This window comes from Lepisosteus oculatus, chromosome 24 (genome assembly GCF_040954835.1).
Source record: "Lepisosteus oculatus isolate fLepOcu1 chromosome 24, fLepOcu1.hap2, whole genome shotgun sequence".
Lineage (NCBI taxonomy): Eukaryota > Metazoa > Chordata > Actinopteri > Semionotiformes > Lepisosteidae > Lepisosteus > Lepisosteus oculatus.
This window is the reverse complement of record NC_090719.1, coordinates 2,468,905-2,494,385: the sequence shown is the minus strand read 5'-3', so window position 1 is coordinate 2,494,385 and position 25,481 is coordinate 2,468,905. Positions and strand designations below refer to the sequence as shown.

General features: G+C 51.9%; 2 protein-coding genes across 9 annotated transcripts in view; both read left to right on the top strand.

Moving 5' to 3' along the window:
• ncs1a (neuronal calcium sensor 1a) overlaps positions 1-11,266 on the top strand; it is a 33,916-nt gene extending 22,650 nt beyond the window's left edge. For 3 of the 4 annotated variants that reach the window (XM_069183420.1, XM_069183418.1, XM_069183419.1), the window contains 6 exons: positions 674-812; positions 2,806-2,884; positions 4,875-4,963; positions 5,598-5,675; positions 7,492-7,632; positions 10,384-11,266. In XM_069183420.1, the coding sequence (XP_069039521.1) occupies positions 674-812; positions 2,806-2,884; positions 4,875-4,963; positions 5,598-5,675; positions 7,492-7,590 (484 nt within the window). In that variant the 3' untranslated portion in view covers positions 7,591-7,632; positions 10,384-11,266. The remainder of the gene's footprint in view (positions 1-673; positions 813-2,805; positions 2,885-4,874; positions 4,964-5,597; positions 5,676-7,491; positions 7,633-10,383) is intronic. The other variant, XM_069183421.1, reaches the window with a different exon arrangement.
• A 3,730-nt stretch (positions 11,267-14,996) lies between these two features.
• Positions 14,997-25,481, top strand: part of hmcn2 (hemicentin 2) — a 74,332-nt gene continuing 63,847 nt past the window's right edge. For all 5 annotated transcript variants that reach the window (XM_069183414.1, XM_069183413.1, XM_069183415.1 and 2 more), the window contains exons 1-4: positions 14,997-16,942; positions 20,183-20,253; positions 23,154-23,312; positions 24,174-24,296. In XM_069183414.1, coding sequence (XP_069039515.1) covers positions 16,672-16,942; positions 20,183-20,253; positions 23,154-23,312; positions 24,174-24,296 — 624 coding nt within the window. In that variant the 5' untranslated portion in view covers positions 14,997-16,671. The remainder of the gene's footprint in view (positions 16,943-20,182; positions 20,254-23,153; positions 23,313-24,173; positions 24,297-25,481) is intronic.

The window sequence follows — 25,481 nt, the reverse complement described above, 5'->3', positions numbered from 1 at the left end:
TAACGCGTTGTCCGAGTGCGAAAGCCCTCACGCCCGCAGTGACAGTAATGTGCCATGGAGTGAATTTGGAGAAGACAGCTAACTTGCCCATTGATTTTTTTTTAATGCTGGGAAAACTCTTAGCTGCCCCCCCAGCTCGGCTGTGAGCAGGTTTTCAATTTCAAAAGCAATCCTAACCTGCCTGTCTGTCTCTCCCCCCCCCCACGCCTGTCATGGGGCTGGATCACGGGCTGTGCACGGAGACGTATTTGTCGAGACGCGTGGGGGGGGGGAAAATTCCAATTACACGGTCATTTCAAAAGTAATGAGCTGGGCGCAACATAGGTTAGATAACAGTGCCTGCCCAGTAACAAATTATCCCAGTGACAAGACGGAGGCCCGCAGTCGGACGAAGAGGGATGATATTGGTCCAGAAGCATTATTTAGAGGCAGGCAGCTTGTCCTTGGTGATACCGGAGCAGGTTTCTCTGCCCGACATGGTGCAAGTCCTGCAGTTAATTAAATTGCGCTAGCAGGTGCTTAACCAGTGCTCTGTAGCTAACAGAGGAAGAAGCAGAGGTGAATTCCACAAGATCTGCGACTTTTTCCGCCTTTGTTGTGACCTCTCTTTCTTCCTCCTCGAACCCGGGTCCGGTGCTGCTGACCGCCTGACCGCCGTCTCCTCTGCCCGCAGGTACAAGGGCTTCATCAAGGACTGCCCCAGCGGGCAGCTGGACGCGGCCGGCTTCCAGAAGATCTACAAGCAGTTCTTCCCCTTCGGCGACCCCACGAAGTTCGCCACTTTCGTCTTCAACGTCTTCGACGAGAACAAGGTAGGCGCGGACGGGCAGCCTTACTCGGGCGAGCTGGGTTCCGAGATGCAGATCTGGGTGTGTATGTCGCTCTAGCCCAGTGCTTCTCGTTGGTGGGAGCTTCAGCATGCTCTGCTTTATGCTAGGTGTTGTGTCCCGTTCTATATCACTGACTTTGCCATTGCTTCTTATGGGAGTTTAAACATCTAAATATGACCAGGGGGACCATTATCTCTGCATTAATCCTGCGCTTGTAATCCGTGGTGGCTGGTGTTTGAAGTTGGTCACCTGGCTGCTGGAAAGACCTGAACCACAGTGCAGTTTGCACTTGTCTTCATTCATTTGTCTTGTTAAGGATAATAAACTGCATTTTTTGCAAATCTGGTTCCCAGAGTGCTTTGCACATGGGAGGGGGGGGAATTAAGGGGAGTTTTTAGGGGGACCAGGTTCTGGACCAGAGTGATATTTAGCCAGGACTCTTGCTAACAGTAGCGAACAGGTAGTCAGGACCTCAGTTTGCCAAACTAGCACGTTAATTGCACCTCCCTGGTTAGATTGCATTAGAAAGAGACCGGTCAGTCTTTATTTAAGATTTAGAATCTGCAATTTTTCTATGCCTCTCTGTATTTTGAAGACTCGGCCCTCTGAGCAGCTCCTGTGGCCCCTGGGCATTAGGAAGTGTCCCTGCGACAGGTGCTCAGCGTGTCGCAGGGTGTCTGTTGCGCTGACTTGAGCTAGGAGCCCCACATGCAAAAGAGGCTGTTTTCATTGGAGCCAGTTTGGGAGCTCTGGGAGGTCATTCCCGAGCATTTCCTTACTGTGCTTCCATTTACTGTCGTTCCTGTCCGAGCGTCTCCAGTCCCTGTGGTCCTGCTGCCTCACGCTCAATAACGCCAGCACGCCGTTAGCAGGAATCTCTGCGCTGTGAGGTCAGGTGGGAGTCGGGCACAGATCTGTGACACCAGGCCCCAGGGAGACTTTCACAGCTCCTGCGTCGGTCAGCCCAAGAGAGGAACCTTGTGAGAATATGACAAGAGAAAGGACAGTGTTCTGCATGTGGGCTGGAAGTCAGTTCTCCGCTCTGACTGGTCTTTTTTTACCATCAAAGCGATTTGCTGTCTTCCTTTGGGACAGCAGGCCAGTTTCTCCCCCCGTGTGCTGTCTGGGCTGCAGACAGCTGTAATCTCTTCGAAGGGAAGGAGTCCATTAGTCTGGCAGGTCCGCTGCGTCCTTATCGCGCAGCGCGATGCGACAGCCGGGTGACCACTGGGTGACCTCTGCCCTGGTAGCAGTTGGCCTTGAGGGAGGGCGCTTCAGAATGAGACTACAGGAAGTGGCTTCACTGCAGCCGGCTCCTCAGCTGTTACAGTGATCGTGCTGCTTGCCCAGTCATTAATACCCTGAGAAGCCCCAGTTTAAACAACAGGGTTTTCCACTGTCAGTCTGCATGGTATTTTGCATTTTCACTAGCCTAATACCATGCATTAGCCGTGGTAGCTTAGAGGGCAAGGGCATCTAGCTCCTGACTGGAAGGTCCCGGGTTCAATCCCAGGTAGGGGCCAGCGATGTAGCTTGCTCTAATCCCTTCCAGACTTCTCCTCGGTCCACACAGCCTGCTTTCCAACTGAGTACCAGAGGTTAATCCTTCTGGGGGTAATAGGCTGGCCGGAGCGTGATACTGACCACATCACCTCCACCTCCAGTGTCGGATGGTCGAGAAAGATGGTGGCCCTTCCCCCCCCATTCCCCCATGGGCCCTGATGGCCTGAAAAGAGGACCTGCCTCATACCATACATTTATTTGACTTTGTATGACTATAATAAGGTGTCCCTGTGGTTTGCTACACGTTACTGTGCTTTTACAATGGGTTCTGTGGGTTACTAATCTGCACTGTGATCTTGCAGTGGTGTCTCTGTGGTTTGCTGTGTCTGCACTGGAGTAAAGGTTGGAGTAGTAGGCTCTCGCAGGCTGGTGTTCTCTCAGACGGGCGTCTTGCTGTCTCCCCCCTCTGCAGGACGGGCGCATCGAGTTCTCGGAGTTCATCCAGGCCCTGTCGGTCACCTCGCGTGGAACGCTGGACGAGAAGCTCAGATGTGAGTCCTTGTCTTTGTCTGCACGACCCCCCCGCTCTGCCACAGGGGCCTTGTTCTCTGGAGGCCGTCTGTGGCTGGGCACCACTGGAGGCTGTGCTCTGTGTAGCCCTGCCTCAGTAATAATCCTTACACTTTATATAGCGCTTTTCCGGACACTCCACTCAAAGCGCTTTACAGGTAATGGGGAATCCCACTGCCGCCACCAATGTGCAGCCCCATCTGCCTGGCAGTCAGAGTGCGCCAGTCCGCTCCCCACGCACCAGCTCTCAGTGGGGATGAGAGCAGAGCGATGGAGCCAGTTCACTGATGGGGATTATTAGGAGGCCATGTTTGGTAAAGACCAGGGGGAAATTTGGCCAGGATGCCAAGGTTACAAGGGTACCACCCTTACTGTTTTTGAGAAACGGCCTGGCCCTGGGATTTTTCGGGACCACTGAGCACCTGGACCTCAGTTTTAAAGTGTCCCCTTCACTACACTGGCGCATCGGGACCCACGCAGAGCGCCCCCTACTGGCCCCCACTAACACCTCCTCCGGGACAAGCCTTAGTTTTCCCAGGAGGTCTGCCCTCCAGGTACGGGCCAGGCTCGCTCCCGCGGAGCTGGCAGGTGTGAGCTGCAGAGTGGTGAAGCGTGCCGATGCCGACTTCTCAAAAATCCGAGAGCTCTGCCGCGCCTGGCTGTGTGCGGCCATGTTCCCGCGTGGAGCTCGGGCGGGGGTGGGATGTTGAGATGGAAGCGCAGCTGAGCAGCGCCTTCGCTCTGCAGCGATGTTTCAAATTCCGCCTCCAGGTGGCGATCGATGTCAGAACAGGTCAGGGAACGCTCCTCTAAGCCGAATTCCCCGTTAGTTTTTGTTTCTTCACTTTTTCTGACCAGCTTCCAATTCCTTTAGTGTCTCTGGTGCATGGGTGAGTCATGCTCAAACTTTCATTATTCTCCTGTAAAATGTTTCATTCCAGAGATGGGTGAGCACCCACAGATCCCAGAGAGAGAAGGTTATCAGAGAGGCGGTTTTGCATGTGATAAAAATGAGTCCTTTCAAACTAATGCCTTGCGCAGCTTTTAAAAAGTCCTTTTAAATCAACTTCACACGTGTACAACCCATTCCAGTCGTCTTACGATCAGTACCAGCACGATCCTAAAATAGCAACTGAGTGTTTTCTTAACAATAAAGTCCTTGAGGGACCCAGTTAATTAATTGCTTACAAAATTCATTGTGTAACAAAATGAATTAATAACAAACCTCTCAGTGATTCTGAATTCATGACTCGGTGCTAGGGATAAAAATGCGTTCAACAGTATTTCCAGGACTTTTTTTTTTACCTCGGTAATCAAAATAGGTCGCAAGCTACAGATACTTACTGAAATCAAGTGATTAAAAGCAATCATGCCGTCTGAATCATGATTTCAGTAAGTCCCTCCTGGCTGCAATATGCTAAACTGAATTAATCCGGAGAGCGCGTTGCTCTCACTCTCCCTGATGTGCTCCACACATCTCTAGTGTTAACCCAGCGTCGCCAGCCATCTGCATGCTATCGCAGTCGGCGAAAAAGCGTCTGGAGATGTGTGCACTCCTGGAAGAGCGTGTTGTGGATTCGGAATTTTGCTGGGAACTAAGGCGCTCCTCTCGTGCTGGAGCAGCTCGCTGTGATGTGATCGCCGCGGTGTGGGGGAGGCATGAGGTCCACCAGGATTCGTTTTAACCCAAGCCGGAATTTTCATCCAACGCACAACCCGCCCCCACACACTCTCGTACACCCCCTCACCCAGACTTGACGTACAGGTGACGCGCAGGAGAGGAATGAGGCAAGTTTTTCTTTCGAGTTGTCCGCGCAGTAGGGCCGTTTGTAAAGGCATGCCAGTCAGGTCTCTTCATCAAAAGACTTGTAGTCCAAGACCAGGGCTTTTCTCATTTTTAATATCCACGTTTTCTCAAGTTGAACTGAAAATGACTCTTCTTTCTTCTGTTTCCTTTATTCGATGCTTTAGGGGCTTTTAAGCTTTACGACCTCGATAACGATGGCTACATCACCCGAGACGAGATGTTAAACATTGTGGACGCCATCTATCAGATGGTGGTGAGTATGAGCTGGAGACCTTGTTTCTCCCTTGTGGTTTGGTTCTCCAACAGCAGTACCATGCCCTGAGGGATCGAAACGTTGCGTGCTTGTTGGAGGAAGGTGATTGCAGTTGTCTGTTGAAGTTTGGCTTAAAACCATCCTGCCATTCCAAAAAAATTAAATGCTAAAATTCAAAATTGGCGTCCATTTAACCTACACTGTCCTGTGAACAAAACAGACCTCCTGCAGTGCCAGGTCAGTACATTTACTCTGACTTCGTGCCACTGATATACCTGCAGGATCTGGAAAGTGTGCTTTGCAACAGGGACAAGGGACGACTGTTCATCAGTGACTGCTTCTGCAGTCAGTAAGAGCAGGGCTGCAGTTTTACACCTTATCTGACGGGTGGAGCTCAACGAGCTGCTCGCTTAGGCTGATGCACAGCGAGTCGGTGGCAGAGCTCGGATTTGAGCTGGGAGCATCCTTTAGTTTTAGCCCTCTCGTCCCTGGAGGGTGCGAGGTTTCCCAGGTCTCTCCCGGACTCCTGCCCTTTGGGTGGACAGATCTCCGTGGGGCCGGTCACGGCGTATGGCGGGGGGGGGACACAGCAAAAAAAAGAGAAAAAAGCGAGCATTTCTCTCCCTCTCTCCAGGGGAACACTGTGGAGCTGCCCGAGGAAGAGAACACGCCGGAGAAAAGGGTCGACCGCATTTTTGCCATGATGGACAAGGTAAATGCCATCCCACTGCCTGGCCCACTTCAGCTCAGCCTGGCCCAGCCCTGCACAGTGGCTTGCGGGTCTTCAGGCACAGCGCTGAACGTGCTGCAGCCCCCCTCGGTGCAATCCCGCCGGCTCCTGCAGGGGCAGGCAGGCAGCCCGCGGTGGTGGCGGTCAGTGATGATGGCCAGACGCTCTGAACGATGGTTCTCTCGAGGTGCATTTCCTCTTGACCACAGCCCCCAAACTCCAGCTGCACATATTGTCCAGACCGTGCGCCCTCTTCAAGAGGCTCTGCGCCTTTATTTCATGCCACCCTTGTCTCACGTTAGGAGATCGGCTCTGATGCCTTCATTTCTGCCTGGGTCCGTGACCAGCGTCATCTCCGCCACGCGCGCTCAGTGCCCGCGGCGCATCTCTTCCCTCAGAAAGGTGGCGGGAGAGACAGCTCCGGCCTCTTTTATTTTTCCTTTCTCCTCTTGGTTTTCAGGACGGCAGTCTGTCTCCTTTCGGAGTCAGACGGCGGTAATAGAGGCGTTCTCTCCTGATGGGGGGGGAGAGCCAATCGGAGAGCTCTCAGCCCTGGCACAGACAGGCAGACTCGGGCCCGTGCCCAGGGAGGTGTGCTGATCTATTTTCAGCGCCCCCAGCTCCCCGAAGAGCTTGGCACTTCGTGAAGGAGCAGTTCACCTTCCTGCTCACTGGAATAGCTAAAGGCAGGAGCGACGCAGAGCCGTCAGGTTTAGTTTGCGTGGCACGTACGCGGGTCTGACCGTCTTCAAACCACGCTGATGAAAATAATGACTTTGTCTAGTTTTGCCTCCAGCTCTTCTGGCACTTTTAGGTAATAATTCCTGACACTTATATCGCGCTTTTCTGGACACTCCACTCAAAGCGCTTAACAGGTAATGGATGATGTGCAGCCCCGCCTGGATGATGCGCCAGAACGCTCCCCACACACCAGCTCACACTGGGGAGGAGAGCAGAGTGATGGAGCCAGTTCAGAGAGGGGGGTTATTTGGAGGCCATGATTGGTAAAGACCAATGAGAAATTTGACCAGGACACCGGGGTAACACCCCTACTCTTTTCGAGAAACACCCTGGGATTTAATGGCCACAGAGAGTCAGGACCTCGGTTTAACATCTCATCCAAAGGACGGCGCCTGTTTATAGTCTAGTGTCCCCGTCACTATACTGGGGCATTAGGACCCACACAGACCGCAGGGTGACCGCCCCCTGCTGGCCCCACTAACACCTCTTCCAGCAGGAACCTTAGCTTTCCCAGGAGTCTCCCACCCAGCTACTGGCCAGGCTCACACCTGCTGAGCTCCTGCACAAGGCCGAGCTTGAAGTGTTTGGGCCACCTCCCTTCTGTGCATTGAGTTGGCGGTTGCCGAGGTCGGAGGCCTTTATCTGAGCACATGGGAAGAGTGAGTCTTCAGTACATGTAGCAGAGGAACCCCCTCCATAGATTCCTCTTGGTTTTTCTCGGAGAGAGGAATGCCCGGAAAGGGAGTCTTTTAGCCAGAAATCAGGGCAGGCACATGATCGGGACAGATGCAGCTCTTCGGCCACCCAGCTGCAGACGGCGATGCGGTGTTTCAGAATAGGGCGACACAGAGCTGAGACTGTGAAGCAGCAGTTGTTTAAGATACAGATCTTCAGTCTTAATTCTGGAATGCAGTCATTGACAATTTTTTTAAAATCTCAAATCTTGATGGAGTTCTTAAAAAAAATAGCTTGAAGCAGGACCGCATCTTGTTCCAACCAGCTGATCGTGGAGAGTTTGGCCCGCCGGAAAACGCCTCTTTTCTGGTTTTCTTGGCAGAACGCGGACGGTAAGCTGACCCTGCAAGAGTTCCAGGAGGGCTCCAAGGCTGACCCGTCCATTGTCCAGGCCCTCTCTCTGTACGACGGGCTGGTATAGTGAAGGCTGCGCTGCAGTGAGTGTCCACCAGGGGGCAGAAGGGTGGGTAGAGTGCAGGCAGTACTCGCTTGTTAAGGTCTAGATCGGTGTTCTCCAGTTCTGGTCCTTGCGATCTGGAATCCAACAGGTTTTCTAAGTCTCTTTAACCTGTTGAACCCTGAAACCACGTCCATTGAGAGCACCACTCAGCATGAAATTTCCAACAACACAATATTTTTCCGAAAATTGAATTTTACCATTGGTGATACGTTGCCTTTGGTGTGGAAAGGTTGCTTAGTCTTTGTGGAGATAATGTTTTGATGCTAGTAACTTTATTTTCCTCATAAATGAGGAGAGGGTTGTATTAATCTTTTTGGAAGAAAATCTGAGCCCTAACCCTAACCTGCTCAAACCCTTAGCTAGGGTTAGGGTTAGGAGTCGTAGAAAACGTAGAGAATATTTAATGGCATGACTGTGTTTTAGGACAGAAATGAAGTGCAGGAAAAGTGAAATTGCTATGTTATCTTCACATTTTTTTTCTTGCATATATTGCTCTATAGACTGCATTGCTCTAAAGTGTTCTGTTGTCTAAATTGCCCTAAATGCAAAAGACTGAAAGAAAGTGGTTATTCTCTTCAAACTCCTGCATTTGGCATTGAATGCACTGGCACATTGACAGATACAGCCAAGATTTATTGGGTATTCCTGTCTGTTAACCCTTTGCACTCTTAGGCACACTTCAGTCAGAGGTATTAAAACACACACAGATGCTATAGTTACTGCACCTTGATCTCTGATCATAAATGTGGTTGGACATCTGTATCTGTATAAAAATGGCTTTGTAAGTTATCCAGGGCTTATGAGCTACAGGGGTGTTGAATCAATCCAGTTTGAAGTTTAATTGGGCCAATTTAGCCCTTCCTCCCAGATTCAAATGTTTTAAATGTAAAAGACTGTAGGATTTAAAGGAGCAGAGCTGGGATCCCCTGCTATAGACTGTCTGCAGCTTTGGTTCACAAAAAGTCACAGTCAAGAGACGGATGAGAGAGAAAAGACAGGGATACAGATTAACCCCTAAGAGCTCAACTGAAATGAAACCGACCATCATCCATTGGCCCTTGAAGAAACGTCTCAGGCTCTTGTGCCAAACTGTCCAGCCTGTTCATCTTCGTTGTGGACCTTTCGGTGGCGTTGTCGTCACTTTGATCCCTTCGTTAATCGATTAGTCAAAGTACGAACACGGGCTTTGATTGCCACAGCTGTTAACAGCCTCTCCTTCTCTGCGGTGCGCGTGCGAGTGAGCGTGCGAGGGCGCGTGCGAGGGCGCGTGCGAGTGAGTGTGTGTTTGCGCCAGCCCCTCTGCACTGCACGGCCTCCTTTCAGATGCTGCTGTTTCAGAAGCGCTGCACAAAGCCGGACCCCGAGAGCTGAGCAGGACGTTAAAAGGGCCGTTTGGCACCTTTGAAAGGCCCATTCAACTGGGTCGTAAATAATTCAGCCTGTCTCACTGCGCTCCTGCCACGCTGACGCCGGCTGACAGGGGAGGGAGAAGCCAGTTGTCCATCTGCTCTCCCGAGGCCTGTAAAATATACTGCCTCTCATCTGGGAGGATGTTTGTCTGCTGCATGGGGGAAAAATGCTCAGGTCTTTGATTTCCTGTTACAATGCTACGTCCATTGCTGACATAGAAATAAAGAAAGAGCATTGCTCTTTACCCACAACAGCGAAGCCCTGAAGAGCAGTGTCCCCATCCAGTCCGGGATGGGACACAGCCACTTATCGTCCTGTCTGGGAAGTACAGGGCAGCAGCTCTGAGACACCCTGGGTGGGACATCACCTGATTTACAGAGCCCACACACACAGCACAGGGACAATTTACAGAGAGTTGCAAGCAGTGGCTTTGGGAAGTAGGATTACCCGGAGAAAAACCTGCATGAATAAGGAGAGAACATGCAGACTCCGCACAGACGGATGCACAATCGTTAACTGAACCCAGCCCCCAAACTGAGAGGCACCAGCACTGACTGCTGTGCCACCTGCTGTAAATCCATATTGAATTAAAAGATACGATGGCAGGCATAATCATCTGCACCCCTGTGCTGCTAATTTTCTTTGTTTTCAGCAGTTTCCAGGATGAATGCGCTATCGGAAAGCTGGAGTCATTGTCAACTCAGCATAATTTAACAATCAGGAATTATTGCTCTTGATGATAATTAAGGGGCCTTGTTTCAGTCGCAGGGGGCCAGTACTTGCTTTGCTGTTTTTTGCTGAAGCAGCGCTGAGAGAATCACAGCTCATTTTTGTAGCCGTTTGTTCAGGAATCTGTGCTCCCGAGCTCCAAGTTTCCTTTCAGGATCTGTCCGATGGCTGTTTTTCCTGCTCCCAGATCTGTGTGTTCAGTAACATTTCGGGTTTTTAGGCAAACAAAAAATCCATTTTAATTTATTTTACGTTCCTTTTAAAACATTCTCCTCCTGGCGATGTATGTCAGCCGCAAGGATGGCAGACTCCGCATTACAATGTTGGATGCTGTTTTATTTGCTGTAAAGAAATTTGGGAAAGCCTGAACCTTTCCTGAGCTCACTGTGCTCGAATTGGTGGGCACAGTAGTGGGCACTGTTATTATGAGATTGCCAGTTCAAATCCCAAATGGGGCACAGCTCTCACTCTTGAGCAGGGCACTTCACTCTCTTCACTCCTGCTGTATCAATAGGTGCATTTATAATTGTGCCAGATTCGTTATAACTGTGAAATGGCGGTACACCAGATGAACTAATCTTGCCCTCTGTTTTTGTTTTGTGTTCTCTCGCACAGAGATATCCCAGAGCGCCCCGCTCCAGTGCCATCATGCTCGTTCTTGCAAGAGGCCGACATCGTTTTCGCCTTCTTTCTGCGCAGAGGAAGTGTGTGCGTGTGTGTCTGTGGGGGGTGGGGGTTTGGAATCGGGGATGTGGGGTGGGGAGAGGGGGTGACCTTCACTTGTCGATCACTCGTCTCCATTGTCGCCAAAAACAAACTGGGTGGGGGGGGGGGAGAAAATGGAGGAAGACGCGATGACCTGCCTGCTCTGGGGGCTGCTGGGAAGAAGGAGACTGATCCCTTCTGTTGCTCAGGAGTGACGCGCAGTGAAGGCCCCTGCACATCGTTAATCACACCTCCGCCGCTACAAATACACGAGTGCGATCATGCTTATAAATGCTGGAGATGATGATTGTTTTTTGGAGTGCGAAAACGAAAATCTTATTTATATGTATCATTTATATATATATATGTATGTATATTGGCTTAAAAATGAAGTTTTAGTGGCCGAATCCGCTGACGTGGCATCGCTGGGGGTTTATGATGATTTTTTTTTGTGTGCGAAAAGTGTCGTGTGCTCACGTGGAACGAGATTAAGTGTTATTTTTTCAAATCCGTGGAATTCTTTTCTTAATGGGCCCGCCCCTCCGCGAGCTCCGAGGGGTGGAGGGTGGGGAGTGTGTGTGTGTATGTGGGGGTGGGGGGCGCCCCTTGAGGAAGATCATGGGAAACACTTGCAAAGGGGGGCTTCCCTGGAGCTGCAGAGGGCCGTGTGCAGGACAGGCGCCTGGAAGAGGGGCTGGAGCACGCTGGCTTCCTGTACTTGTGAATGTGCTTTCCTCTTGTGCCGTCTTGTGTAACCCCCCCATACTCGATTAAACCAACATGGAGGAAACGAGAGCAGGCTGGGTCTGTGTTAGTAGGCCGGGCGGCCAGGCATGCCGCTGGTGTGTGCAAGAGAGCCTCTTTTATTTAAGCTCGAGAGGCTTGTGTGTGTTTGTGCGTCTGCAAAACCGGTTCCTGGGTCCCCGGATGTGTGACGGAGGGGGACCCCCTTTCCTCATCGTGTGTTTAATTCCCCTCCCCTCCGAGAGCCTGCTCCCGCCTGCTCCTGCACGGAGCACCGAGACGGCCTCCCACCTTCCCGGGCCTCTCCGCTGGACGCGCCGGGCAGGATGGAGCCGTGAGCGAACTTGATGGCTGCGGCGCCGTCCCGTCACGGAGTGGACGGGCCCGGTGCTCCCGAGCGACTGCCGGATCATCCCGATCTAGCGCACCCTAGGGCGTCCACAAGTCCTCCATCGCCGCTGAAATCGCCTGCGACTTAAGGCAGCGGGGAAGGGGGGAATCGATCCCTTTACACCTGGACCGGATCCGTTCAGCCCTTCTCTTGGGTGAACAGCCGTCTGGAACACCCCCGGGACTGCTCCGCAACACCGCCCCTGCTCGCGAGAGACCCCGCCCGCCCTGCCCATCTGCTCCCCGGCCAAGTCCTGCACACTCCCTCTGTCAGGCTGGCTCACCCTCCCTGCATCGCCTTTCCAAGAGCACGGCGTTACCCCCCTGGTCTGGGTCCTGGCGCCAGCCCGCCGCAGCGTGGATCGTAGCCATCGGCTGCTGAATTGCTCGGGCGGTTGATTTTACGGTGAAGGGCTCTGTTGAGGTCCTTTGAGAAAAGTGGATTGGACGACTGGTGTGTTAGGATGTTAGAGATACCGAGAGACTGGCTCCGCTGGTCTGTCTTTTGCCGTAATGAAGTTCCGTAGGTGAGGAAATGAGCTGATTGGGCGATCCAGATTCCACGTGCACACAAACTGCTTTTTCATCTGTCCTTTTTGTCGTCTTGAGCGGGGCGTCTTCGGATTTGATCTGAAACTCCTCCGCCTGTCGCTCTGGGGCCTGTGGCCACCTCTCCCTGCTGCCGGGAGTTGGGGAACATGTTTAATTCAGCAGCGGTGCTTTGTCAGGCTGCCCTGTGCCTTGGTGTCAGGCCGCGGTGATTGAACACGGTGTTGGGTTTTTATCTCGTCGCAAAGGTGGAACGGCCAGCAAGAGAAATGATTCCCCCCCCCTCCAGCTCCTCAGTGGAGATTTGAATTACTGCACGACTGAGAGGAGACTGAGCGCAGTTCTCGGTTTCCCTCTGTCGTCTCATAGTGCTGTTTCGCAGAGGTGGGATCTCTGGGGACAGTAGGAAAGGGTTATCCAGACTGATTTGGTTGCCAGATGTAGATTTAAAAAAAAGCCCCTTCAAAAGACAACTGTATTGTTCTTTTTAGGAGAGTATGTGATGCAAATATGCCTTTTGACTGCTTTGTATAAACAAGAGCATGTGGCAGCGAGGAGGGTGATGACTGTTTTGAGTAACAAACACTCAGCACTGATGCATGAAGTTTCCTTTATTTTATAAGCTGCTTTTGACTTGGCGCTCTGTAAGCTGCTTAGCGTTTATGTGGGACAGTGGTCAGCACTGCTGCATCACACTGTTTCGGCCCTGGGTGCTGGACCTCAGGTGCTGTCTGTGTGGAGTTCGCACGTTCTCCCTGCGTTTGTGTGGGTTCCCTCCCGGTGGCAACCGGCGGCCTCCCCACACTCCAAAAACAGGGCTGGAAGATTTATCGGTTTCCTAGAAGAGCAGGCCTGCTGCGAGTTTGTGTGTGTCCTGCGACGGACTGACGTCCCGTCTGGTGGGTGGCCTGCCCTGTGCCTGTTGCTTGCTGGGATAGGCTTACCGGCCACCCTGTGTTGGAGAAAGTGATTGGACAATGGATGGCCATGGATTGCCTCAGGGTCTCTCATGGTCACTTTCTGTACCTCCAGGCACCTCAATCTCAGCCAGCCCCTCTCAGGCCTGTAGCTTCTGCCAGGAGGTTTGCAGAGCTCATTGAGGACATTTCTCTATTATTACATGCAGGTTCTAGAACTCCTTTTGCTGTCAGGGCCTGGGGCAGGAGTCCATTTCAATCCTTAACCCGAAGACCGAATTTTGGTGCCGATGTTATTTTTTTTTCGGTTTTCGCCAGCATCGTTTTCTCTTCTGCAGCGAAATGAGCTGAGCTGCTCGGCCTCGCGGCCCGAGGTTGAACTGATCGCTGCGGATCCGGCTGAATATATCCCACTTTCTCATCCCGGTGTGAGCAGAAAGGTGCTGGGGGGGTGGGGTGGAGATCTGTCTTGGAAACACAGGGCACGGAGAGGGAACAAGTCCTAGACAGGATGTCAGGAGGAGGGCAATTAAGAGACTGTTTTCCAGAGCTCAGTGTTTTCAAGCCGTTTAAAGACTCAGATTCCCGAATGTGAACATTCTGGATCTTGTATGCTAGCCAGCCAAAAGCTTTGCTTGTTGATTTTTGGCCACGGACTCGTTTCCAGGCTTAAAAAACAAACTCTTCATCACGGATGAGGCCACTTCCTTCCAGCTATCTGCATGACGGAATCATACCACTGTTTCCGAGATCGATTCTGGCCATCAGCATCATCGACATCCACCATCGCTGATGAGTCACGTCGGAGCCCGGCCAGCCCCGCCCAGCAGCAGCAGGGCTGTGGGAGTCTGGAACGAGCTGCCCTGCGGTTGGAGCCGATACCCTGGACTTCTTTCAAGAAAGGGCTGGATGTGATCCTGGGATCAGTCGACCACTAACGACCACAGGCGCTAGCTGGGCCCTCCACTAGTGGTGAAGCCTTCCTTGTGTTCGGACACGCCTGCGCGTCTCGGACGCAGGGAGAAGGGATATTCACCACTGAAGGGCAGGCTTGGTTCAATCCCAGTATGCTTTGAGGGGTACTAGTGCCCCCCTCCCCTACCTTCTCCCCTTTAATTATTCGTACCTGCACAGGGCAGGGCTGCACGGGCCTTTAAAATACACTCTCCTGCCCGGTTTCCAGCAGGGTGATTTTTCTAGCGACTGGTCCGTCAGAGTCCGTTGTGTTGCAGGGTTGTATTGAAGGACTGGAATGGAGGGGTTCCGGGTTGAGTCCCCCTGTAGCAGTCTGTGCTGTACTCCAAACGTTTGTCATTTTTTTTAATCACCCTTTAAACTAGCCTCAGATTACAGAGACCCTTACTTGTCCCAGAGAGCAAACTTGACTTAATGCTGAGGTTCTGTCGGGGACGAGAGATGCACGCTTTTCTCCAGTAGTAGTTCACTGGAGGGTCCAGGTTTCGATGTCCAGCTTGAATCCCAGAAACCGAGGGAGCCAGGGGGGTAACGGGGAGCTCTGTGGGGGTGGGGGGGGGGGAGGCCTTCGAAGAGTCCAGGGTTCCTGTCTGAAACAGAAGATGTGTCCTGTGCTCTCTATGCCTGGTGTGGCTGTTTTCTGGCTGTCGCCGTGTTGTCTGCGCCAAAGCTGCATGTCAGTGTTGTCAGTATTTTTTTTTTCTGCTGTGTTAAGTGGTTGAGCCTGTACTGAACAAGCGAGTCCCGCAGACGTGAGCAAGATCACATGTGCATGTGTTGTCAGTGCTGCCCCGATTCACACGCGAGCAATATTTTATCAGAATAAACACAAAGTGGACCTTCCTTTGCTGCTGGTTTGACTCTTTTTCTGATTCTGTTTTCTCCCCCCCTCCTCAGTGGAGACGAATCTTTACTCCGTGTGTGTGTGTATACCAGCGCGTAAGCCTTTCCGAACCTCTCCGAAGGGCCGGCGTCCGAACACCCGCAGAAGCTGTAAAATTGGACCCGTTAGGACTGAGCGACCCGGAGCGAGCGACGGTTGTCGGGTCACTTGCAAAACAGGGCCACCAGGGGGCGTTGTAGAGAGGTGGATGGGAAACCTCGCTTGATTTTTTTCAGGGAAACTAACCTAATCGGGGGAACAAATTCACAACTGAATCGGGGGGGGATGAAGGTTTTGTATAATTGATCTCTGATTGTTTAATCGGACGGCCTTGTGCCCCTTTCAGTTGCCGTGCTTGTGCATCGTAAGGAGTTAAAAAAAAAAAAAACTGGAGTTCGCGAACCCGAACTTAAATATGAGACCTTCAGTTTGTCCTCCCGGGGTCCAGTTTTTATCACGACCCTTCTCGGTTTCATCGTGGTCGTTTTCTGTGGCCGTGAGAATCCAATCTTTTTCTTTAAAAACAATGTCCGCGGCTGTTGATCTATTTTGTCTTCCCTGGGGGGCACTGCTTGCTGGCTCCGCTGTGATGGGTTAAGGCCCCCAGGTGGGTCTCTAAGCTTTTACTTCTCCTTGTGTCTAAAATGAGAAACTCTGTTGTGATTTTCCCCCTCCATTTCGAAGTTTTGATCCATATTGCTTGTCTAAGATGACCAAATGACCAAAACCTGGTTTACCCCCCCAACACGGTTTAACATTTCTGGTCGTTGAAACAATTTTTGGACCGTCGTTTTTTTTTTTGCAATCATTTTAAGAGGGGCTTCGCGGGTGTTGCGGTTTGGTCCGGTGGAGTCCACTACGTCTTGGGGACGGGGGACGGAACCTCGATCCCTCTGAACAAGTTCCTTGAGCTTTTCTCCAGTCTCCCCTCGAAACGCTTCTCCGTCCCAAGTACAAAGTCGAGATCTTGACGGGGAAAGACGTTTTCCAGTCACGGCGAGGCGGAGATGATGGACGACTTTGGGATACGCCGCATTTAGCGAATGTTTGACACGTTTTAGGTTCGTGTGGGTTTCTTTTTTCTTGGAGAAAGAGAGAGATTGATGATTCTAACCAAGAGTTTGAGCTGCTCGCAGGGAAACGCGGGACCGGGACGGGACTCCCACAACTTGTAGCACAAGGAGAGAGAGACAGTGTGTGTGTGTGTGTGTTGATGGGGGAGCGGGCGGTTTTCCTGGGGTCAGGTTACACACAAAAAAAGAGTGGTCTTACTCATCTGAACCCTTTTAACACCCATCTCCGCCCCCAGCATCCCGGAGCTCAGTAAACTTTTTCTCTCTCCAGGGGAGTTCCAGTCAGGACGCGTCGCTCCCTCTCGGCTGCGGTTTCTGAAACGTGATTGAAGGGGGGGGAACTCGTACCTATCTGTGGAGACAGTTGGTCATTTGTGTGTAGGACGTGATAGGCCCGCACCCACAAAATACAAAGAGGATTACGTTTGTTTATATGTTGTTTCTGAGGGGAGAATTTACCAAGCTTTGTTCAGGGTACTACTTTTGGCCGATGAGACTTTTTTTTTAAAAAACCCCAAAGTCTATTTTTTTTTTCTAGAGATGTGCTTTATACCTTAAGGAGCATCTTTGCTATTGAGCTGAAGGTTGTTGGGTTTTTTTTTTAAATACATATGTGTGTGTGTAAAAACTGGTTGAAGTGATTATCGGGGTCAGTTTCCGACGCGCGATGGCGACGGCCGGGTCAGCGCGCGAGGCGGCTCTGCTCCTGCTCTGCGCGCACGCCCTGCTCGCGCTGCCCCGGGCCGGGTCGGAACCGAGCCCCGGCCCCGCCGCCGGCGCCGGCTCCTCCAGCCTGGCCTTCGTGTTCGACGTCACCGGCTCCATGTACGACGACCTGCAGCAGGTGGTGGAGGGCGCCTCCCGGATCCTGGAGAAGAGTCTCCGGAGAAGAACGCGGCCCATTCGGAACTTCGTGCTGGTCCCGTTTCACGACCCAGGTGGGTACGACGGCGTGGAACAGCCAGGGGTCTCCAGGGATGCGCGAAACAGCTCAGTTTACATAGTTCGAAATTGTCCGACAGAGTAGGAAACGTACCGCACTGGGTCATGTTATCGATTGTAATAAATTATAATTCTGCAATTATTCGCATCTTTCTGAAAAGGCTATGTCGCCTTAAACGGGGCATACAAGGACGTAGTAGGGGCTTAGAAAATGATTTGTTTTCTTCCTCTAACCGTTTCACAAAACGACACATTTCCTTCGGTTTTCGTTGTTTTTTTTCATTTACTGCCACCCGTGATTTGTCGTCATCTTTACCGCTTGTGCGCAGTCCTGACCGCAGACGGTAGGGGTCGCTGCAGCGCCAGCCTGCCCAGGCGCCGAGACGCCCGTCTCTCTCTCTCTCCTTCCTGCCACCCACGTTCAGAGGCAGGGAAGCCCTGCGCGCCTTGTCTTCGCCCGGCAAGCCCTGCTGTGTGCGCCACTAGGGGTGTTAGCATCACAACCCGTACGTGATAACGTCTTTTTCTTCTTCTTCTTCTTTTTCACAGCCTCAGTCCCAGACTGTCCTGGGGTCCGCTGCTTTGGGTGCTCTTCTCCACTTGTCTCCCTCACTCACTTCACACACCTCCATATCTTTTCTCACACAATCTATCCATCTCTTTCTAGGCCTCTTCCCCTGTTACCTTCCACCTCAGATTCCATTACCCTCTGTGTTACTTCCTCAGCGTCCCTCCTCCTGTTTCTTGAGGGGAAAAAAAAAATCCAATATTAATTGGGGCTTTTCTTTCTCGAGCGGGAAGTAACCAGCCGAGTCTGAAAACGCCAGACGCCGTGTCGTTTACATAAGGTCATTAACGCTAATCCAGATAATCATATAAAAAAAAAATGAACCCAGAGCCATTTAAGACAACTGGAAATGAAGAGGCAGTTTCTCGGTTACGCATCCCCAGCGAGAGGCGCCTCATTAGGGATCAGGGGATCAGGAGCTCCTTGGTGCCTGTCCGTCACAGGCGCCAGAGACGGAGAGCGGCTCCTGTTTCTGTCCCGTGGGGCTTTGTGGGAGCTGGGAATCCTCTGGAAGGGCGTTTCTGCTCTGTAGTTTGTGTGAAGCGCCCCGAGAATGCTCTGTGTCGATAGCAGCTGTATAAGCGCCCAGTAGATGGGGGAGATTGTGGCGTGAGAAGTGTATGGTCGCGTTGGCGAGGCACGTCGGGGTGGGATAAACTCTGACGCTGCACATTGCAGGCAATGCCAGTGCATACAGTATGCCGCGGTATATCCAAAGACACAGTGGCCATAGAATATCCTGTCAAGGAAAAGGCAATGAGAACACAGAAGGACACTTTCAAGCTGTGTGGCTGAAGGCCCAGGTTACTGGGGGGGGCAGCAGGGGGCGCTCACCCTGCAGTCTGTGTGGGTTCTAACGCCCCAGTATAGCAACAGGGACACTGTACTGTAAAAAGGCGCCGTCCTTTCGTATGAGACATAAAACCGAGGTCCTGACTCTCTGTGGTCATTTACAATCCCAGGGTGTTTCTGGAAAAGAGTAGGGGTGTTACCCCGGTGTCTTGGCTAAATTTCCCCCTGGCCTTTACCAGTCATGGCCTCCTAGTAATCTCCATCTCTGAACTGGCTCCATCGCTCTGCTCTCCTCCCCACTGAGAGCTGGTGTGTGGGGAGCGGACTGGCGCATCATCCAGGTGGGGCTGCACACTGGTGGTGGAGGGGATCCCCATCACCTGTAAAGTGCTTTGAATGCAGTGACCTGAAAAGTGTTGTATAAGTGCAAGGGGGTGGGAGAGCCCTGTGGAGTCGAGCATGTGTCCCGCAGGGTTGTCTGCATCCGATATTATGCATCTGATACTCATGGCTCTTCCTGGGGCAGTTCTGTTTTTGGGTGGGGCAGCTCTGCTTTTCACATGTATTGCAGTTGAAACCTGCCGTTCAGCATTTTAGGTTTTAAACCTTGTCCATCGCGCACCTTGATATTTTTATAGGACGGACATGCAGATTAATGCCACTATAGGGTCCGCTCCGCACAGATTCATCTGTGTGCATCGGAAGCCCTCCGTTCATGCAGGAGGGATGCTGGAATTCATCTCTAGGGAGAGACAAATCCTAATCTTCTATGGGATAGCTATTTGAAATGCACGTCCTGCCGTGTGCAGGGGAAGGGGGCATAAATCTCCAGGTCCCGGCCAGGGCTTGTGTTGCCAGCTCTATGATGTATGGGACCTCAGAGAGAGGCACTGCAGAGACACACAGTGCTGCGCTCCTGACGATACAGGCTCACATTACTGGGCTACTGCAGATATACACAGTACTGCACTGCTGAAGAAACAGGCTCACAGTACTGGGCTACTGAAGATATACACAGTACTGCACTGCTGAAGAAACAGGCTCACAGTCCTGGGTGGAGTGGCTAAAAACACACACAGTAATAAGTTGCCGAAGACACACAATACTGGGCTGCTGAAGACACACACCATACTGCACTGCTGAAGATAACACACACAGTAAATAGCTACAGAACACAGACACATAGTACTGTGCTACTGAGATGACACACATTAATGACCTACTAAAGGTCAGATGTTGCATTTTTCAGATGAGGAGTCTGCACAGAACCATCTTTAATCGCAGGTCTGCTTTGTGCAATCTGGCATGTAAGCTGAAGTGGTGTGCTAGGAGTAGGAGTAATAATTCCAGGAATGTTTAAAATGACAAACATAATACAATTTCACTAACTAGGAACACCCGTCAGGCTAATGGTGTGTTCAATTAAGGGGTGGGAGGGGCGAATGTTAATGAGCTCTAACCGTTTCACAGTGCTGGAGTGTGCACAGCCAGAACATGGGCTTGATGAAGTGGAATTACGTCCAGCTTGTAAGTTCCTGCTTTCTGCCGGAGCTGATCGCTGTTCCTTCCCATAAACCCTGTCTGTGAATTTATCCCCCAGGTCTCTGCTCCGCAGTCACAGTGTGCTCTGCAGGAGGCTGCTCTCGATTGCTGCCGAGAGACTGAGACGCGGTGACTGGCTTCTCTCTAATTTTGAGGTCTTCGCGTTGCATTTGTACGCCCTGTCTCCGTGACACACTTTGTCCCACGTTAACTGACCATTGTTCTCCCTGTTCCTCCTGAATCATGACCGCCTGTTCCAAGGGGCTGATTCGCCTTCAGCGAAGGCCGTGCCCCGAGCACGGTGCGACAGCTGACTGCGTGCGCTCTGTTGCAGATGTCGGCCCCGTGTCCATCACCACGGACCCGGAGCAGTTCCAGCGGGATCTCCGGGAGCTGTTCGTGCAGGTCAGTGCATTCGGGGAAACCTGTCCCGACCCCCTCAGCCGAACGCGTCCGTACACGGTGTTTTAAAACAACCTGGGAAACATTTTTGCGCAGTACTGCATACCACACAGGAACATCAGAAAGGTCGCAAACTGAACTCCCGTCTCACTCATTCTCCTGTTGAGTCACTTTTCAGTGGCTTGGTGTTTTTGTCCAGCTGCTTTTTAGACCATCACAGAATTTGGGCCTCAAACCAACTGGCCGGGGGGAAGCCTGTCCAAACGCCCATGGCTCTTTCCGTAAAGACGTGTCTCCTATTCCCATTGAGCCCCAATTCCCTTTCAGTCTCCAGGACGGTCCCAGGTCCTTGTTTCGCCTCCGGGTCTGACCTTAGGACTGACTGTAGGCCGACCGCACGGAGGGCAAGAGGGAGGACAGACGCTGCTCCTCTATCGCGCCCTCCGACCTCTCGACGCGGGTTGGCCGGCGCTGACGAAACACAGAAACGGAAGCGCGTGGTGTGGGGGGGGCCGCCCTTCCCCGAGGGATGAAGCGGACCCCCTCCTATAGGCGCAGTGCTCCGGGATCCTTCGGGAAGGCGGGCGCGAGGAGTGAGGATTATATCGGCCGGCGCACGCCTGCAGGCGCCCGGCAAGTCCCAGAAGTCCGGGCGGTTTCGGAGGACCCTGGCTGACCACTCCCATGATTCCCCCCACCCGCCAGCTACCCTCACGCTGCCGGTTTGGCGATCCGGGACGGGATGCGGGCTCGGGACTGCGGATCGGTGACCGTGGGGCCCGGCCTGTGCGCCGAGCGGGGAGCGGGAGGCCTGTCAAGGCAGAGCCCTGACAGTGCACAGCTCTCCTCTCCACGCAGACACGCGCTGACACGCGCTGACAGGGCCCCAGGCCCCTGGGAGCAGGGTCGGGAAAGCGGCTGTGGCGGCGGCGGGTTGGAAAAGTTAAGGAATGCCGCTGACAAGACGCAGGAAGAGCAGGAGAGATTCCAGGAGCTCCTGTCTCCTTCTTGGAGAACGAACTGCCAGGAAGAAGACACCCCCCCACCCCCACCCCCATTCCAGCCTCCACTCCTTCCCAGACTCGGAGCCGCTGACCTGCCGGGCGGGGGGGGGAGGGAAGCAGACAGAAGTCATCGCTCTCCGGATGGGAAAGAAGATGGAAAGCAGAAGGAACTGGAACTGGCGGATCCTACCCGGTTTGGGGTTTTTTTTTCTAAAAATCAGGATCAGCCTCCTGCATTTTTTTTTTCCATTTTAGGTGTTACTTAGTGGCAAGCATTAACCCACAGGAATTACAGGAAAGCACAGAAAACATGTGGTACACCGGATTTCTTTTTCTGTACATAGTCATAAATAGATAAGTGGAGAAACAGGTGAACAAATCATATTAGTCCAATTTTGCAGGTTTTATTAACCCAGTTCTTCTGTATTGTTAACACCCTCATCTTTTGTTCTGTAGAAATTACCCGTAACATTGCTTGATACCATTCTATACCACGAATTGATTCTTCCTCAATTCCTTACAGAGAATCATGCCTGGTTTTAGTGCTCCAGATGGTGTTGTTTGTACCGTCTAAACTCAGGGCTCTTTCTCTGCTTGCTCACCCCCTTTTTTTCTTATTTCTGCTGCTTCTTTGTAATGTTTTCAGCGCCCAGATGCATTGATGTGGGCTGAGAGGTCCTGGAGGGCATCGTTAATGGGGCGCAGTAGCTCAGTGACATGCAGGGTTATCTGGCGAATGTAATAACCGCTTTTGTCTCTGTCTCCCTTCCAAAGACATGCCAGCTGTGTTACCTGTATAGAAATTGCCCTGGTGTGTGTGCCCTGCACTGGACTGCTGTCTTGTCCAGGATGTAGTCCAGCCTATGTTTTCCTCATGTTTCCAGGATCAGATCTGGGTTGCCTTGACCCTTCCCATAAATAAGAGGCTTTCTGATGGTGGATGTTTTTTTTTTTTTTTTAAAAATACATTTTTATTTCTGGGCACATTGCAAGCCTCTGCTTGTTATGATTCACCCTGTGGTGCAGATTCGCAGCTTGTGCGCGCAGCTGAGCTCCAGAGAGCCGGTCTGTCCACAGGCCTCCTCTCTTCAGGCCTGACTCACTGCGTGCCTCCGGCATGTTGTCTGTGATTCATTCGGAGTGACTCACCTGCTAGGGGTCACTGTCCCCTGCTTTGCTGGTTCTCTGATTATTCGCTGAAACACCCTCCAGGAATATCTATGTGCCTGCGGCATCTCTACACATAAGAACGGATCTTATGGGGTACATAGAGGTCTTCAGCGATATCATTGCAAGAGATTTCCCATGTTTTTTTTCCATAATTCTACCATACTTTGGGTGTTCTTCAAATAGTTTCCTTCACTTTGTATTGTGCTTTGCCATCAATCTCTAAGATTTCACTACTGTTCCACCATGCTACACTACACTTTACTCTGCAATTAGCATGCTCTCCTCTTCGCTACACTTCACTGCGTTTTCCCCATGGGAAATACTGCATCATCAACTCCTGGACGCAAAAATAACGCTCACCTCAGGCCTGAGCAAACCTCTGTCCCCAGTCTGTTTGCTAACACTCGTTCAAGTAGGGAGCTGCGTCAGCATGTGTAGGCTGCAAAGGAACAAATAAAGGTTTATTCCCTGCTGAAAAGAGAAGAAGAGAAACACACAACATTTCAGCTGTGGAGCCTTCCTGAAGAAGGCTCCACAGCCGAAATGTAGTGTTTCTTTCTCAGCATGGGATAAGCCATTACTTTTTCCTTATCCGCTAACGCTGACATGCTTCCCGCTGGGAGACCCAGGATGAGGGTCGGCTGATGCGTTCCGATGTCCGGGGAGAGTTTTGGAGAGTCTTTTTTGTTTCTCAAGGCCTGTCCTGTCCTGCTGCTGCTGTTCTTCCAGGGGGGCGGCGACTGTCCGGAGATGAGCGTGGGGGCGATCAAGAAGGCGCTGGAGGTCTCCCTGCCTGGGTCCTTCATCTACGTCTTCACGGACGCCCGGGCCAAGGACCACCGGCTCAAACAGGACGTCCTGCGCCTGGTGCAGCTCCGGCAGTCGCAGGTAGGGAAGCATCAAGGGGGAGGCGGGGGTCTTCTGAAGATTTGGGAGTGTCCCAGCAGACGCTCGGATCCAGGGATTTGGAATCTTGGAATAAGCGTCTTGTGGCATGAGCAACAAGGAGCGTCAACGCGGTTATTGAGTGCACCCGGATCAATCATTCCGTATTGATTCATTTGATGTAGTAGCAAAATGTGTCACCTTGTAACAGCAGTGTTGTCACCCTATAGTCCAACCTTACTGCCGCTTGTTTTATAGAGCTCCTTTAAGAGTGGCTTCTTGAAGTGCTTTACAGAAATAAAACCATCTCTTGCGCTGAGCAGGGCGGGGCCTGGTCAGTACAGAGATGGCACACGTCCAAGGAAAACAGCTTTGGTGATGAAAGTGGTGTTAGTGGACCAGTAGGTGGCGATCTCTCCTCTGGACCACAATGTTCAGATCAAGGCCCCGGTTTGGTGACTGGGGACGTGCCATCCTGTGACCGAGACATTAAAACAAGGTCCCAACTGCTTTGTTTCGAAAGAGCTCGTCTGTGGCTTGTACAGTATGATCTTGTATCATTGGGTCTCTGGGCTGGTGCACTTTCTCTCTCGCCCTCCTCAACCGGCTGCACTTCAGCGTTTTAGTTGAAGTGTGTCCCTGCTGTACGTAGAACACTTTGGGATGAATAGTGCCATGCAAATGCAATTCATTATTAATTACATATTTAATACAATCTAATATCCGTTCTTGATTTCACTTATAATTCATGTCTCTGGGTTCTGCGAGGCTTGATCACCCATGCGTGCAGGGTGGACAGACCCTCCCTGCCCTAATGCCGCCCCCCCCCCCCCACCCCCCACTCCCGTGCTCCCCTGTGCCCAGGTGGTGTTTGTGCTGACGGGGGACTGCGGGGACCGTTCCCAGCCCGGGTACAGGGTCTACGAGGAGATCGCCGCCACCAGCTCCGGCCAGATCTTCCACCTGGACAAGCAGCAGGTCAACGAGGTGAGAGGTGAAAAGGTCGCGCACCCCCCCCCCCCCAGCAAAGGGGGCCGGAAAGTTCTGCACGCACGGTGCTCTTTAATGTCTGCTCCCCCCTCCCCCTTCCCCTGTGCCCTTACCCCTCGGACACTGGAGGCTGGAGCCACGGAAAGGCCCTCATTTCCAGGAACTGTTAACCCTTTAGCCTCCTGAATGGACAAGCGGCTGCAGCACTTTTACTATGGAGCAGCGACGCCTTGTCCGGAAGAAAACAAAAACCTGCGTCGGAAAAAAAGGAAACCGTTGTTTCTCTGGGTTATACTAAACTATTTTTTTTTATCAGTAAAAGAAAAAAAGAAAAATAGCTCATATGCATGTTTTGTAGGCTAGCTGTTATAAATTATATATGATTTACAGGATTAGAGCCCGTGGTAAAAGTAGAAACAGAATCCCAAGGGCAGTTTTTCATTCCTGACGTCTTCTGGCGCTTGGAAGGAAAAGGCCTGGATAAGTGTGCTGCCGAAGCCAGTCTGTGCCTGAGCTGTGTGACGCATCGCAAAAGCAAACAATTCTGCTCTCGTCAGAGAGACGTGCATGCGGCACATCACCACTGGGGCTCTGTGGGCTGACGAGGCCGGACTTGTGAAAGCCATGGGTCACCTCCGGGGTCACCAGCTCAGCAGGTGGTGTCAACGTCCACCTCCAGTCAGTTCCTCTGAAGTTCGGAAGATGTCATTCTCTGTTGTTACTGGTGCAGCCCTGACCGCAAAAGTTAGCGCCCTTTGTTTTCCTGCCACGTCAAAGGCTTTGTAATACCTCCGAGGGAGTGAGTGTGCTATTTTTCCTTACTGGACGTGTTCTGTCTGGTTTATGGTGCTTTTGGTGAGGTACCTGTGTTTTCTGTGTGAAGGGCAAGAATCCATATGGACAGGGTCCATAGGGAACATGTTCCTTTAGGCGGCAGTGTGGAGTACCTGCTAACACTCTGGCTTGAACACCAGAGAGTTGCAAGTTCAAATCCTAGGAGAAACGCCGCCGTTATAGCCTGGACAAAGGTGCTTTTTCTCAGTCTGCACCTGTACATTGTCCTTCTGAATAAATGGGTCTCTGAGGTGTCATTGCTAATAAGAGCTTGTTCTCATATGTCTCTCTCGGGTAAAATAAGAACGTAAACTAAGCCCAAAGGTGGATGTAATTTTCTTGGTCTGG